Here is a 17,049-nt window from a genome sequence, read left to right as displayed (position 1 = left end):
CCACACAGAAAAAGATAAATACTGCATGATTTCACTTACATGTGGGATCTAAAAAAGTCAAAGCATAGACCAGAGAGTAAAATATGGTTAGCAGGTGCTGGGGAGAGGGAAGGGAAAATGGGGAGATATTGGCCAAAGTGTACAAACTTTCAGTTTTATTTAAAATGAATAATTTTGGGGGCGCCTGGGTGGCTCAGTCGGTTAAGCATCCGACTTCGGCTCAGGTCATGATCTCGCAGTTCGTGAGTTCAAGCCCCGCATCGGGCTCTGTGCTGACAGCTCAGAGCCTGGAGCCTGTTTCAGATTCTGTGTCTCCCTCTCTCTCTCACCCTCCTCTGTTCATGCTCTGTCTCTCTCTGTCTCAAAAATAAATAAACGTTAAAAAATTTTTTTTTAAATGAATAATTTTGGAGATCTCATGTACTGCATAATCATTATAGTTAATAGTACTATATTGTATACTTGAAAGTTGCTAAGAGAATACATCTTTATGTGTTCTTAGCATACCAAAACCAAAATTGGGGCACCTGGCGGGCCCAGTCGGAGTGTGTGACTCTTGATCTTGGGGTTGTGGGTTTGAGCCCCACGTTGAATACAGAGATTACTTAAAAAAAATCTCAGAGGCACGTGAGTGGCTTAGTTGGTTAAGCATCCAACTCTTGGTTTTTGGTCAGGTCATGATCTCACAGGTTCCTGACTTCAAGCCCCTGTTAGGCTCCCCACTGACAGTGCAGAACCTGCTTGGAATTCTCTCCCTCCCTCTATCTCTGTCCCTTCTCCACTCACTGTCTCTCTCTCTCTCAAAATAAATAAATAAACTTAAAAAAAATAAAATCTAAAAAAAAAATGCAAAACATGTAACTTTGCGATATGGTGAATATGTTAATTAGCTTGACTGTGGTAAATATTTTACAATGTGTTCATATATCAAAACATCACATTGTACCTTGGACACATATAAATTTACTTGTCAATTATACCTCAGTAAAGCTGGGGAAAAAGAATCAACTGAAAAACTACTACTTACAGAAAGATAATGGAGAGCCTACTGGATAATGTATGGAATTGTGGAATCACTGTATCATATATGTGAAACTAATATAACCTTATATGTTAACTAACTGGAATATTTTAAAATAAAGAAAAAAGAGAACTCAGCAAGGTGGTTGGGTGCTAATATACAGAAATCAACAGCCTTCATACATCCAAACAATATTTACTTAAATGGTAAAGACAGATAAAATAATCTCACTCATAATGGCTACACAAAGATAAAATAAACCTAACAAGAGATTTGGACTATTAATGAGGGATCCATGGAAGATGAGGGCGGAAAGGCATACCATACTCCCAGGGAGATAGGAGTGTGAAGAGAACATCATACAGATATCAGTTCTGTGAATTAATCTTTGTAAGTTCATAGTTTCTATCTATATAAATATCTATTTTTTAAAAAAATTTTTTAACGTTTATTTATTTTTGAGACAGAGAGAGACAGAGCATGAACAGGGGAGGGTCAGAGAGAGGGAGACACAGAATCTGAAACAGGCTCCAGGCTCTGAGCTGTCAGCACAGAGCCCGACGTGGGGCTCGAACTCACGGACCGCGAGATCGTGACCTGAGCTGAAGTCGGCTGCTCAACCGACTGAGCCACCCAGGCGCCCCTCTATATAAAAATCTAAATTTAGATCTACAACCATATAAGCTCGCTATTTATTGATTTATTTGGAGAGAGAGAGAGACAGACAGACAGACAGACAGAGAGAGAGAGACAGAGAGAGCAAGCAGGGGAGGGGCAGAGAGAGGGGGACAGGGGATCTAAAATGGGCTCTGTGCTGAACAAACAGCCTGATGCGGCGCTCAGACCCATGAACTCTAAGATCACGACCTGAGCCGAAGTCGGACACTTAACTGACTGAGCCACCCAGGCACCCCTATAAGCTCTTAATACATAAAAAGATCCCCCCCTGGGGCACCTGGGTGACTCAGTCGGTTAAGCGTGCAACTCTTGATTTCAGCTCAGGTTGTGATTTCACGGTTCATGGGTTTGAGCCGCATCTCAGGCTCCACACTGACAGCACAGAGCCTGCTTGGGATTCTGTCTCTTTCCTTCTGTCATTCTCTCTCAAAATAAACACCAACAAAAAATTCCCATATATCCAAACAGTCTAACAAAATCAAGCAGCCCAATGAAAACTGGGCAGAGATTAGGAAAGGACATTCGTTCATTCATACATTCCTTCAATTGATATGTATGGAGTGCACACGTATGGCAGGTCCTGCTCTAGATGCCAGGAGCATACTGGATGAAAGAGTCCCTGTCCACAGACAACACACATTTGAGGAGGGAGACAGAGACAAGAACCAAACAGTACTCAGGTAGTGATAGTGCTAAGAAGAAAAATTAAGTAGGAGGAGGGATAGAGGGGGCTGGGGAGGGAACACTACTATTGGTCTACAAGGGATGACTAGAGAAAGTTTCTCTGAGGATGTGGCTTGTGAAAGAGACCATAATAACGTTCGGAGCACCCAGTGCAAATATCTGTCAGGGTAGCGGCACGTTCCAAGGCTCTGAGTTGAGAACAGGGTTGGTGTGTGGGAGGGCACAGAAGTGTGCATGGCTGAAGGACAGTGGAGGAGGGGTGGGCATAGGAGTGGAGATGTAGCTGTGGGCCAGGCTGGGCAGGCCTCTGTAAGCTCTGGAAAGTGTTTGGGATTTTAAGTATGATAGCAATCTACTGGGAGGTTTTGAACAGGGGAATAATACTGATTTATGTTTGAAAACAATATGGGAGGATGGAATGAAGCAGGGCAAGGGCAGAGGCAAATTCTGCCCAGATGAGAGGTGGAAGATGGTACCTTACTCTGGTTTTGACTTCCATTTTCTCATGAGTGCACTTGCAAAGCCTTTCTTCTATTTCAGAGCTATGGGTATTGTTTGAAAACACCAATTTTCAGTGGACTGTTGGGGATGTGGCCAGACTCATACATTGCTCATGGGAGTGTTAACTGGTACAATAAGGAGAAGACTGGGGCAATAACTTTCTTTTTTTTTTTTTTATTTAAAAAAAAATTTTTTTTTCAACGTTTTTTATTTATTTTTGGGACAGAGAGAGACAGAGCATGAACGGGGGAGGGGCAGAGAGAGAGGGAGACACAGAATCGGAAACAGGCCCCAGGCTCCGAGCCATCAGCCCAGAGCCTGACACGGGGCTCGAACTCACGGACCGCGAGATCGTGACCTGGCTGAAGTCGGACGCTTAACCGACTGCGCCACCCAGGCGCCCCTTATTTTTTTTATTTTAGAGAGACAGTTTGAGAGCAGGGGAGAGGGGCAGAAGGAGGGGGGAAAAGAGAGAGAAAGAGAGAGAGAGAGAGAGAAGGAAAGAGAGAGAGACAGTCTTAAGCAGGCTCCATGCTCTGTGCAGAGTCCATTGTGGGGCTCAATCCTATGACTCTGGGATCATGACCTGAGCTGAAATCAAGAGTCAGACACTTGGGGCGCCTGGATGGCTCAGTCAGTTAAGCGTCCGACTGATAGTGCAGAGCCTGCTTGGGATCCAATCTCTCTCCCTCCCTCTCTCTCTGCCCCTCCTCTGCTCATACACTCTCTCAAAATAAACAAACTAACTAACTAAAAAAAAAAAAAAAGTATCTCATAGGTTCAGGAGGCTAGAGGAAAGATTGAGCATACAAATACAGACATAGAGACATTAAAAAAAAAAGTCACTGGGGGCGCCTGGGTGGCTCAGTCGGTTGAGTGACCGACTTCGGCTCAGGTCATGATCTCACGGTTTGTGAGTTCGAGCCCCGCGTTGGGGTCTGTGCTGACAGCTCAGAGCCTGGAGCCTGCTTTGGATTCTGTGTGTGTGTGTGTCTCTCTCTCTCTGCCCCTCCCCCACTCACGCTCTGTGTCTGTCTCAGAAATAAACAAACATTAAAAAAAAAAGTCACTCAATTGAGCCATCCAGGTACCCTTTGGCAATATCTTTCTAAATTAAGAATGCATGCACATTTTACCACATCTTTTCCAGATATTCATGTTGTAGATATACTTGTACATGTGTGAAATTATGTACACAAAAGGATATTAATAATAGTATTATTAACAATGAAAGACTGAAAAAAATCTCAATGTCTATCAATAGGGAGCTGGTTTTATAAATTATGAGACACGTGACCAAAGGAATGCTACACAGTAAATGAATAAAACATAGGGGCGGCTTTACGTATACTGATGAAACAATCTCTGATGAACTGTTAAGAGAAAAACACAAAATTCGTGGCAATGTTTATAAGTGGGCTACCACTTACCAAACATATTTGCAAATGCACAGATTACCTCCGAAAGAATATATAATAAATTGGGAATGTCATTGTGTCTCCGAGGATTAGGGGACAGAGGAGAGCTGCACAATATACCCTGTGGCACATTTGAGTTTTCTCCATGTATGTGTTTTAATTATTTAAAAAACCTGTTTTAACATGAAAGATTATTGAGAGAAATCTGACAGGGAGAGGCTGAAGACAGAAGAGAAAGGTGAGGGCTAACAATCTTCAAAGATGGTCTCACTTTATGTTTCTTTTTTTTTTAAGATTTATTTATTTTTGAAAGTGACAGAGAGACACAGAGACAGAGCATGAGAGGGGGAAGGACACAGAGAAAGAGGGAGACAGAGGATCAGAACAGACTCTGCACTCACAGCACAGAGCCCGATGTGGGGCTCAAACTCGCAAACTGTGAGATCATGACCTGAGCCAAAGTCGGATGCTCAGCTGACTGAGATACCCAGGGGCCCATCTCACTCTGTGTTTCTTAAGTGAAAAATACATGAAATTATGATAGAATTTTGATCAGTTGTTTTCAGCCCAAGAAGAAAAGTCAAGAGAGAAAAGGCAAGCTCATACTGCTACAAGATTTTTAATTAAATCCTACCAAAAAAAGACATCCTTCCCTATATGTGATTCAACACTGCACCATGCTATTTAGGAAGATTAAGTATTTACAAGAAACAGATTATCTGCCATGAATAGCTTGGGCTTCAATATTCCTGAAAACAATTGGACTAGCAGGATTGGCCTACATCAATCCTGAAAGTAAAGATTTGTGGGGTGCCTGGCTGGCTCAGTTGGAGGACCATGCGACTTTTGATCTTGGGGTTGTGAGTTCAAGCCCCAAGCTGGGTGTAGAGATTGCTAAAAAAATAAATAGATAAATAAAATTGAAAGCAAAGATTTGCTAGTAGTTGAAGAGATAAACCACATTAGTGCCAAGTTTTACTGCTTTTCACCTCAGGTCTACTTAATTCTATTTCTCTGTCTCCATCTACCGATTGCTGGGGCTTTTCCTTAGCATGTCTAGGTAACTCATGTACACTTTGTGGTTCCAGTAGATTAGCCAGAGCTCCAGCTGCCCCAGTTAATAATAATAGCTAACACTTATCCAGTAAATACTCTGGGTCAGGCACTCTTCTAAGCATTTACATCTACTGAGTTTTTAATCTTCGCATCAATCTTACAGGGCAGGTCCTAAGAGTATCTCCATCATGTAGGTAAAAAACTGGGGCCCAAGAGATTGAGTAATTTACCCAAGAATACACTGCTAACAAGTGAACCTGGTCAGTCTTGCTTCTGAGTCTGTGCTTTTGGACCAAGACACTAGACTGCAGAGCCATGGAGTCCAGAAGGAGGACCACGCCTACCATGATGGCACTAGCCTCAGCCACCCAGGGTTCCATTCACTTTTAATTTGGTCAATACTTCATTCCGCACACAGTAACAGACTGCAAGCAAACATGCCCTGAACCGAGAAGTATCACCATCCAGAAGTGAACTAGAAAGGATCAACCTGCAAGGCATAGGAGTTGCCATCTGTTAACACTTGCCTAAATGCCCCAAAAAAGCCTTTACTGAGATGAACGTGTCTTTTAGGGCTCTCCCCGCCGCCACCCCAGGAACCAAGGCCGCCGCCACCCCAGGAACCATGCCCATGTTCCAAATGCCCAAAGGAAACTACCAATCCTGAGATAAATGAATGCAACAATTTCCAAAATACAGCTTACTTAGGACAGAAAGGTAGGACAAAGTGTTGGTCACTGGTAGAAAATTTTGAACAAGAAGCATCCCAGAAGTGGGGCCCCAGGACTGTGTCCATACCTCTGTAATCCCCATAAAGGTTAGGAAGGTGAGATTGGCCTGTGGGTAGAAATGCTTAAGAAGTTTGATCTCTGAGAAACGGTGGGAAAACCTCTTCCAAATAGCTTGATGGAGGTAAAACCTACTGGAGTTCTGTGCTGAGTAGACCGCAGTCATCAACAAGATGAGGAAGAGGATTTGTACTAGGAAAGAATAGGAAAAAAAAAATTACAGTTGAGTGGTTAGCTTAGAAATTCTCTACACCTTCTCCTTCAAGGTTCCCAAGCCTTGGCAATTTCATTCAACCCAACAACTGAAAACAGATGAGCCAACGTATTTGGCTCATGGTGGTGCCTATACATATCTACAAATATTTATATATTCCTTCCCAGAATTACTCTGCCACTCATCAGAAGTCTTCCTTTAAATAAGATACACAAAATCCTACACAAAAATTGCCATATTTTAGTTCTTAAAACTAAATGCATCTCCGCCCCCAACCTTTCTCTCTCTAGCTATCTCTGGACTGTGTTCACAAGAAAGGGAAGGCAGATAAAAACAGAGTTGGTCTTCTTTGGTCCAGGAAATGCGATAACCCAAACATGATATGTGCTGAACCAGTTCCCCTGTACTTAGAGGACAGCTACTTTTTTTTCACTTTTTTAAAACAATTTATTTTTGAGAGACAGAGAGAGATCAAGCATGTGCAGGAGAGGGGCAGAAAGAGAGGGAGACACAGAATCCGAAGCAGACTCCAGGCTCTGAGCTGTCAGCACAGGGCCTGACATGGGGCTTGAACTCAAACTGTGAGATCATGACCTGAGCTGAAGTCCGATGCCCAACCGACTGAGCCACCCAGGCGCCCCGAGGACAACCACTTTTGAAAGCATATTCATTTTTCCTCCTGTGAAGTATATAGATCAAGTTGTTACTCTACTCTGTAGGCAGAGGAAGGTGCTTATTCAAGCACATAATGACTTCTTATGACTCCTAAGTTCAGGAGTCTGCCCATTTACCACACTCCCTGGAGTCCATATTTTTTTCAAGGGGAGTATTTTAAGACAGCTTCTCACTTCCCTGTATTTTCATTTACTTCTCACTCCCCCTTTGCTGGGAATTGTGCTACAGGATCAACACATTACTGTTTGCTCTCCATGCCCAAAATATCTCCTGTCAGCTTGAAATGTTTCTTCTCTTTCAAGGTTCTTTCTGGTCACTTACCCGGGCTGTGGAAAGCTGGAGCTGTATAGACGGGGTTGTTCTTATCTCTCGAACCAGGTAATGGTGAACATTTTGCTGTCAAAAATTCAAATGTAGCCCAAAAAACAGTTATATTTCATTAAGCAGTTATTCATCAACATTTGCTGAAACTCTACTATGAGTACCTCCTCTTAAATGCTGAAAACACAAAGAGTAAAGCTACAGCAGTGGCACTTCTCAAACTAGCATGAAGGCGTAAGAAAAATTCCAGTCCACTGGGGACAGATACTTTGATAAAATACAGTAACAAGAAATTGCTAGAATAAAGAAGTAAAACAGGAGCATGTAAAAAAGAAGTCCCATTTTTTAAAAGTTTATTTATTTTGAGAGATGAGGGGAAGGGTAGAGAGAGAGAAGACAGAGAATGCAAGCAGGCTCCATGCTGACAGTGCAGAGCCCAACTTGGGGCTCGAACTCACGAACCTTGAGATCATGATCCGAGCCGAAATAGTCACTTGACTGACTGAGCCACCCAGGTGTCCCCAAGTCCTACTTTAAAAATTAGATTCAGGGGCGCCTGGGTGGCTCAGTCGGTTAAGCGGCCAACTTCGGCTCAGGTCATGATCTCACGGTCCGTGAGTTCGAGCCCCACGTCAGGCTCTGTGCTGACAGCTCAGAGCCTGGAGACTGTTTCAGATTCTGTGTCTCCCTCTCTCTGCCCCTCCCCCGTTCATGCTCTGTCTCTCTCTGTCTCAAAAATAAATAAACGTTAAAAAAAAATTAAAAAAAAATTAGATTCAATATGTCTAAAATTGGTCTGCCCAATTGCTACAAAACTTTCTAAATACTTCCTCTCACTTTCTGTTTTCATCTTGGACTAGAAACAAGCAGTGCTAGTCCGTGAACCGCACGTGGGGAGCACTGTTGGAGAGCAGGGTTCTTCACATTTTAATGTGCACGGAACCGCCTGGGAATGTGGTTCAAATGCAGATCCTGGGGTGAGGCCTAAGATTATGCATTTTCTAAAATTCCAGGAGATGCCAAAGCTGCTGTCTGCGGACCACACCGTGAGAAGTATCTAGAGACATGTAAACCAAGATGGAGAGAGAAGGAGCCAGAATAGGACATGAAACTTGCTAGCACGTCTGTGCCAAATGCTTGGGAGTCACGGAAGAGAAAATAAATCTCCCTGAGGAAGTCAGAGAAGGTGTCATAGAGGTGAAATTTGACATTTGTTGTGAAGGATGAATCAGATACAATTCTCCAAATGGACAAGGACAAGAAAAGAAAAAGTCCTTTTTAGGCAGAGGGAACAACAATTCCAGAGCATGGAGAAATGAAATGAGGCCTAGGAAGGCAGTATGAAACCAGATTAATTTCTACAAATCTCATAAGGAATGGGGTGCCTATCCCTTAGTAATGTGTCTACCACTTAGCTTAAGAAATAAGTTACCACTACTTAATAAAGTTGGTTAGTGTTTGCCTGTGATAGTATTCCTTTCCTTCAGAGAGCTAATCCAATGCTGAATTTTAGAGTTTATCATTCCCATGCATTTCTTCACAGACACAAATACATACATACATACATATATATGTTATATATATGTACACATACACGTGTATGTATATGTGTATACAGAGATCTATACAGGTCTATATAGGTCTATATAGATCTCTGTATACACATATATAACCTATATATGTATACAAATATATATAGATAGATATGTCTATGTATACACACAAGTGTATATATGTGCTGTTTTCCATGATTAAAGTACTATGTTAATTTTTTTGCTCACCATTGTGTATGTGAGGTTCATTTGCATAACAGGAGCAGCTCCAATCAGGTTTTTAGAGGGTAGTTTCCCTCAGGCGTGGAGACTGAATGTGATGAGTAAGAATCGAGGATTATTTTGACATTTTTAGAGAGTGGGCATGTACTTAAATGAAAGGAGAAGAGTAAAGAAGTGGGTTTGCAGGCCAGGCAATCTGGATTGGGGCAGGTCTGATCAGACGTGTCCAGATAAAGATGGTGAGCAGCTGGAAACAGCCTCTGGGGCTCAGGGGTGAGACAGACACTTGGAAGGAGATGCAGGACCCGGACAAGAGGTACAGCACTGAGAGAGCACGAGAGGGTCTCAGGAGGAGCACATGAGTGTGGTGACACAATGGTTTTCCATGGGCAGCAGAGAAGGAGCAGCCAGCTAAGGAGAGACAAGGTCCCTACATAGATAACTGACTCGGTGAGGTGGCTAGATGTCCAGTATTTCAATACGATTTGCTCTTTGCAAAATCAGATGTTGGTACTCAGAACTACTTGAATTACCCAAGAGTGCCAAGATCCTCCTTGTTTGTTGTTCCTTCTCTTTGGTAAGACACGGCATCCTGTTCCGCATCAGTGAGATGGACAATGTGAGGACGATCGCCTAGACAGAGAAATCACAGGGGAAACAGAGATCACAGAAGGAGCCGACAGTACAGGATCCAAGGTGACTATGGTTAATGCATTTCAATTATTTGGCCCTTTATTATCATGAAAAACCGAAAATTAGGTGGTTTCATAATTATTTTTGCATAATCACAGGGACCTGGTTAATACAATGTTAACATTTCTAATTTTGCTTGTAGTCCGTAAGCTGCTTGACTAGGAAAGTTTAACTATCAGACGATTTGCGATGATCTGTGTAAGTTACTTAAGAACATCTTTCTTGGAGTGCCTGGGTGGCTCAGGTGGTTAAGTGTCTGACTCCTGATCTCAGCTCAGGTCTTGATCTCAGGGTCATGAGTTCAAGCCCCATGTTGGGCTCCAGGCTGGGCATGAAGCCTACTTAAATTAAACAAACAAACAAAACCCACCTGTCTTTGGAAGACCTCTAATGAGCTGGACTGGAGAAGCTACACTTCTTAAAAAACTTTTTTAAAGTTTATTTATTTGAGAGAAACAGAGACAGTATAAGTGGGGGAGGGGTAGAGAGAGAAGAGGACAGAGGATCCAAAACAGACTCTGCACTGACAGCAGAGAACCCAACCAGGCTCACACTCACAAACTGTGAAATCATGTTCTGAGCTGAAGTTGGCTTCTAAATCGACTGAGCCACCCAGATGCCCCTGGGGATAAAAATCCCAAGGATTAAGTCTCTCTTTTGCTAAAGTAAGCATGGACTCTTGTAACTAAGACTTTAAAAGTATCTGTTACATGTGTAATAAGTATACCCCCTCCACCTTGTCCTTTAATCTCCATGGAGGGGAAGAAAGCGCTCTAGTCCTCAGGAGAATAAAGACAAGGGTGCTATTTCCAGCCTGTTGCCACACAGCTGATTTTAGACACTCCATTCTGGGTGTGTCTCCTCTGGAGACCTCAGGTGGCCCTCTAGTGGCTGGTCCCCGGACTAGATGGGAGAAAAAGCAGAAAGTTCACTTGGCCACAGGTCCAACCAAATTCAACACTGTAGCAATAGCAATAACTCATCTATAATACACTTGCTTCCATCTCTTCCTCTTTTTATACTTTTCCACCACATGCCCCTGCAACTTTAAAAAATTTTTTTTATTTATTTTTGAGAGAGAGAAAGAGAGAGCGAGCTCGAGCATGGTAGAGGGGCAGAGAGACAGGAAAACAGGATTCAAAACAGACCCTGTGCTGTCAGCACAGAGCCCAGTGTGGGGCTAGATCTCATGAATCATGAGACAATGACCTGAGCTGAAGTTGGAGGCTTAACTGACTGAGCCACCTGGGCATACCCCTTCAACTTTTTTTAACTGAAGTGATAAACGTTTTTTATAAAAATTTGGAAAAAAGGAAGAATTAGAGATTTTAAGAAAAATTTAAATTTGGAATAGATCCCTTAATCACTTGTGTCTTAATATATCTGGACTGGCTTTCCATGTCACTACATTTTCTTTAACATTTCTAATGGTTGTTTGGCATTCCACTATATGGATATGGCTGCCTCATATTAAGACATTCATTAAGCAGTGTCCTATTTCGGGGCATTTAATTTGTTGCCAATTTTTAAAAGTAAACTACTTTGAATTTTCTCAGGGTAGGTCCTTAGAAATGAAACTTATTTAGTAAAGGGATGCAGAATTTGAAGGTTTTACCCTGTGTTGCCTGATTTTCCTCCACTAGCAGTGAAGGGTTGAGGCATCGCCATGTATTATCAGGTTTTTGCCATTTTTAAAAACCAATTGGAATATTATTGTTCTAATATATTTGACTCCAGGGAAGATAAACTTCTTACAAATTTTTTGGCCATTGTGATCATAAAATTTCTTTTGCTTTTAAAAATATTTACTTTGTATAGAGAAAAATCACTTTTTGGTGAAAAAAAATTTTAATGTTTATTTTTGAAAGAGAGCACAAGCTGGGGAGGGGCAGAGAGAGGGGGACATAGGATCCAAAGTAGGCTCTGGCTCTGTGCTGACAAAAGCAATCCCAAAGCAGGGTTTGAACCCACAAGCTGCAAGATCATGACCTGAGCCAAAGTCAGAAGCTCAACTGACTGAGCCACCAAGGTGCCCCTGCTTTGTTGTTGTTTTTTGTTTGTTTGCTTTTTTGTTTTTGTTTTTTGTTTTTTGAGAGAGAGTGTGTGTACAAGAGCTAAGAGCTGGGGAGGGAGAGAAAGGGGGAGAGAGAGGGAGAGAAAGAAAGAGGGAGAGAGAGAGAGAGGAGGAGGGGGAGGGAGAGAATCCTAAACAGCCTCCGTGCTCAGCAAGGAGCTGGACACAGAGCTCAGTCCCTCAAACTGTGAGATCATGACCCAAGTCAAATTCTAGAGTCAGATGCTTAACCGACTGAACCACCCAGGCACCCCTGTCAATTACACCTATTTAAATGCCACTTCCAGCATTTCCACTTTTCTTTGTTACTTATATCTTTGTGGGTCAATTGCCTCTTCCAATTATCTTTTTTTTTTTTTTTGTAAAATGTCACAGGGGTTTGTGATTGGAAGACAAGGAGATAACACAACTACACACTTTGCTGTCTGTACCTAAGCCAGATAATAGGTGGCCAATCATCCACACACTTTAAAAGTGACACAGTCACTGATCATGATGTACAGCTGTTATTTAGGTGGTGATTTGTGGACTGAAGAGCTAACAGCAAGCAGTTAGTACTTTAGGCAATCACTCACAGTTCAAGGACCATGGTAAATGATATTTGAACTGTGTTACTGGGACACTGGTGCTATTTAAACCATGTAACTAAAATTCACAGACTATGAAACAGCACAAAGCAAGGACTACCCGTATGCAAGTATGTATCACCTAAAAACCAGGGCATTCTCCCATCATTATTACACTTAAGGAAATTATCAATAATTTCCTCGAATAATATCCTATCCATATTAAAAATGTCTTATTTAGTCAAAGGATCTAGAATACTCCTCCATCATTTTTTTCATGATACTGACTTTTCACAGAAACTGTTACACAGAATGATACTACTCCAAGTGTGATCAATGAACCAGCAGCACCAGCATCACCTGGGAAATTGTCAGGAATGCAGAATTGCGGGCTCCGTTCCAGAGCTATTCTCCATTTCAGTGCGTCTTTTAAAATTGATTGTGCCTGCAACTAGTTGAGGCCTTTTAAAATAAATTAAATATTTCTTTGCAAGAGTGGATTGTTTAATTATTATCATTCCTATCACCTGCATGTTAAGTATCCTGGATCTACAGTCTAAGTCTCTTCTCCCTTCAACACCCTCCAAAAAACCCCAAATAACACAGTTAACAAATGGACAGAAAACATGAACAGACACTTCTCCAAAGACACCAGGTAGCTGACAGACACATGAAAAGATGCTCAACATCACTTATCATCAGGGAAATACAAATCAAAGCCACAATGAGATACCACCTCATACCTGTCAGAATGGCTAACATTAACAATGCAAGAAACAACAGGTATTGGCAAGGATGAGGAAAAAGGGGAACCCTCTTGCACTGTTGGTGGGAACGCAAACTGGTGCAGCCACTCTGGAGAAGAGTATGTTCCTCAAGAAACTAAAAATAGAACTACCTTACGTTCTAGCAATTACACTATTATGTATTTATCCAAAGGATACAAAAATACAGATTCAAAGGGGTACATGCACCCCAATGTTTATAGCAGCATTAGCAACAATAGCCAAACTATGGAGAGAGCCCAAATATCCATTGACTGATGAATGGATAAGGTATGTGTGTGTATGTGTGTGTGTATACATATACACACACATATACATACCACGGAATATTACTTGGAAATCAAAAAGAATGAGATCTTTCCATTTGCAATGATGTGGATGGAGCTAGAATGAATTATGCTAAGTGAAATTTAAGTCAGAGAAAGACAAATACCACATGATTTCACTCATATTTAGAATTAAGAAACAAAACAGGTAAACATATGGGAAGGAGGGGTAAGAAAAAAAGAGGGAAATAAAGCACAAGAGACTCAACAATAGAGAACAAACGATGTGTTGACAGAGGGAGGGAGGTGGGTGGGCGATGGGCTAGATGGGTGATGGGTACTAAAGAGGGCACTTGTGATGAGCACTGGGTGTTGTATATAAGTGATGAATCATTGAATTCTATTCCTGAAACCAATATTGCACTGCATGTTAACTAATTAGAATTTAATTTTAAAAAAGAAAAAAAAATAAGTCTGTTCATCCTTATTCAGTATTTTTATATATGTATTTCATGTTTTGCATTATTTTGGTTTATTTAAACTTCCTGGTCATTAGTGACATCTCCTTCAATTCAACTTGTGAATTTTAAAAATTTGTAAATCACATTTTTCATTTCCTGAAAGCCTTTGTCTGTGTGTTTGATACAAAGGAGTCTCCTAAAGAGGTCTTGTTATAGTTTTGGTCTCCTCCAGCAGTTTTTAATTAAGATCTACCTACTCCTTGTTCACCCTGGGATCCTTGGGTCTCAAATGGGGCTATACACTGGAACCACCTGGGAAGTTTAAGCGTGTTTGGCATTGGAAACCATCTCTAGGCATTACTTGGTCTGGTTTTTTAACCAATATTTAATTGGTCTAGGGTGCATGGGTGGCTCAGTTGGTTGAATGTCCAAATTTGGCTCAGGTCATGATCTCACGGTTTGTGGGTTTGAGCCCTGCATTGGGCTGTGTGCTGACAGCTTAGAGCCTCGTGCCTGCTTCAGAATCTGTGTCTCCCTCTCTCTCTGCCCCTCCCCTGCTTGCACTCTGTCTCTCTCAAAAATAAATTCTAAAAAATTAAAAAAAATTTTAATTGGTCTGAAGTGAGGCTTGAATGTCAAGAGTTTTAAGAGTTCTCCAGGTTTGGTTGTGGGAGCTCAGGCCCATCCTCTATGGTTCTTAAAGCAGAAACAATCCTGTCACCAAAATCCAGAATGTTAGAACTCTACTGGACAACATACAGTTTTTTCAACAAATACACTGTGATAAAAATAGCAAGAATGGACAGCAATGGGAAGAGAAAGGGAGGAGCTTCTGTAGACTAAGCATAAAGAGTGCTTAAAAGATGTATCAGCTGATTGCAACACATGGATTTTATTTGAATCTTGATTTGAACAAACTATAAAATAAACATGTATGAGACAATTAGGAAAATCTGAACCCTGGCTTTTTTAAAAAAAAAAGCGTTAAAATACACAACATAAAAACCATCTTAATCTTTTTATAGTATAAAGTAAATTTGTATTGTATAAATATTAACACATTAGTGTGATAATTGTTTTTATATTTGTTTTTTTTACTCTTTTTAAATGTTTATTTTTGAGAGAGAGAGAGAGAGAGAGGGAGAGACAAAGAGAGCAAGTGGGGGAGGGGCAGAGAGAGAGGGAGACACAGAATCCAAAGCAGGTTCCAGGCTCTGACCTCTCAGCTGTCAGTGCAGAGCCCGACTCAGGGCTCAAATTCACAAACCGTGAGATCATGACCTGAGCTAAAGTCAGATGCCTAACTGACTGAGCCATCCAGGCGCCCCTATATTTATGTTTTTAAAAGAAGAGGCCTAAAGTCCGCCTGGGTGGCTCAGCTACTTGAGCATCTGACTTCTGCTCAGGTCATGATGTCACGGTTTATGGGTTTGAGTCCCATTTTGGGTTCTGTGCTGACAGCTCAGAACCTGGAGCCTGCTTTGGATTCTGTGTCTCTCTCTATGCCCCTCCCTCGCTCATGCTCTGTCTCTCTCAAAAAACAAAAAACAAAAAACAAAAACCTTAAAAACAAAACAAAAAATTAGTCTTTTTTTTTTTTTTTAGAAATATACACACTAAAATGTTTATGGATAAGATGATATGAAGTGAGGCATTTTTCTTTTCAAAATAGATGATTGACTTGTTCTGGTAATGAAGTAATGGTTGAAGCTGGCTAACAGAACGGCAGAATTCATTATACTATTCTCTACACATTTCTGTGGGGCTTGACATTTTCCTTAATCCAAAGTTTTTAAAAATTAAGTTTTCTGTTGCTTTTTTAAAAAGTAGTTTGATGCCGATTGATTTTTTTACTTGTCCTTTTTAACTTGGCAATGCTTTTCTGCTCTGTTTCTACTGGTCTCTCAGTTCTGGTTAGTTTTTTCTGTAACTACCTCACTCATATCTCAAATCTCATTCTGCCTATTTCTGTGTGTGTGTGTGTGTGTGTGTGTGTGTGTGGTCAAATTGGCAGAAACATTAGGCACTCTGAATTGACACCCAAGGGTCTCACTGTTCCAAACTACGTGCAACTAGAGTGGGTACCTCTCCTTCACGACCGCCCCCCCCCCCCACCTACCATGCCAGTATGACCCATTTTTCACATACCTTTAGTAGCTGGCTGATGAAGACGTTCTGAAGCACTGATAATATTACTGAAATAACCCAGTTGGTGGCCTGGTCTTTGTTCAGTTCCAGACTATAAAATGCAGTAAAAAAGGCTGCAGCTGGGCTAGTGACACCCAGAGGGAGCCAGGAGATGCAAGTCAACCATCGGGGCAGGCCATTAGCGACGGGCTTCTTCCCTTCTTCCGGGCTCAGGAGGGGGGAACAGGTTGCCTCTCTTAAGAACAGAAGTTGAAAGAATAACCTGCTAGCCCACAGCTCAGAGAGAAGCACAGGAAGACTATAAGTGATAAAAGAAGCCGGGGTGGTGCATTATTACCTGAATGGCCCCTGTTCTGTTGGAAGAATATGTATTTCCAAGAGCTCCTGGAGTTCTTGCAGTTGACTGGTGGCATCTAGGATGTCACAAGGCTGGTCAGCCTGAGTGGGACCCAGTGCACTTAAGTGAGATTGAAGCCTCTGCAGAACTCTGAGCAGGTAATGACAGAAATGATGCTGGCCTTCAGGAACCATTGAAAATACAGGCCGAGGTTCATACTTCAGCAAGTGGGAGACTTCAGCAGATAGTAATTAACTGGCAGAGATTAGCATCTCACTCATTGATGATGAGGGTAAATTGCCCAGTCACTGGAGATTAGACCACAATCAGTATTGTCTTCTCTGATCATCCTGGCCAGCTGGTAACAATGTCTAAAATTCTACACTGCGATCCAGAATAAAAACAACTTTTGCTCTAGAAGTAAATAAAAATTTAAACCTAACTGGGCTTTTTCACCAGAACCACAGTACATGTACAACTATATTAGATAAGTGCCCAGGAGACCCCAATTATATTCAAGAATCCATAGATGACATAATGTCACCATTCCAACAGAAGAAAAAGAATGACATGTTTCAAGAGCCCCCA

General features: G+C 41.6%; 1 protein-coding gene across 1 annotated transcript in view; it reads right to left on the bottom strand.

Annotated features, from left to right (window-relative positions):
* PKD1L3 (polycystin 1 like 3, transient receptor potential channel interacting) overlaps window positions 1-17,049 on the bottom strand; it is an 81,576-nt gene that overhangs the window by 19,715 nt on the left and 44,812 nt on the right. Inside the window, 6 exon segments of the mRNA XM_049622977.1 lie at window positions 6,063-6,189; window positions 6,192-6,338; window positions 7,294-7,431; window positions 9,665-9,764; window positions 16,125-16,359; window positions 16,462-16,654. Of these exon segments, the coding sequence (XP_049478934.1) occupies window positions 6,063-6,189; window positions 6,192-6,338; window positions 7,294-7,431; window positions 9,665-9,764; window positions 16,125-16,359; window positions 16,462-16,654 (940 nt within the window).

Source organism: Panthera uncia, assembly GCF_023721935.1.
Source record: "Panthera uncia isolate 11264 chromosome E2 unlocalized genomic scaffold, Puncia_PCG_1.0 HiC_scaffold_20, whole genome shotgun sequence".
In the NCBI taxonomy this organism is placed as follows: Eukaryota; Metazoa; Chordata; class Mammalia; order Carnivora; family Felidae; genus Panthera; species Panthera uncia.
The sequence above is the reverse complement of the archived record's forward strand: the minus strand, read 5'-3'. Positions and strand labels throughout refer to the sequence as shown.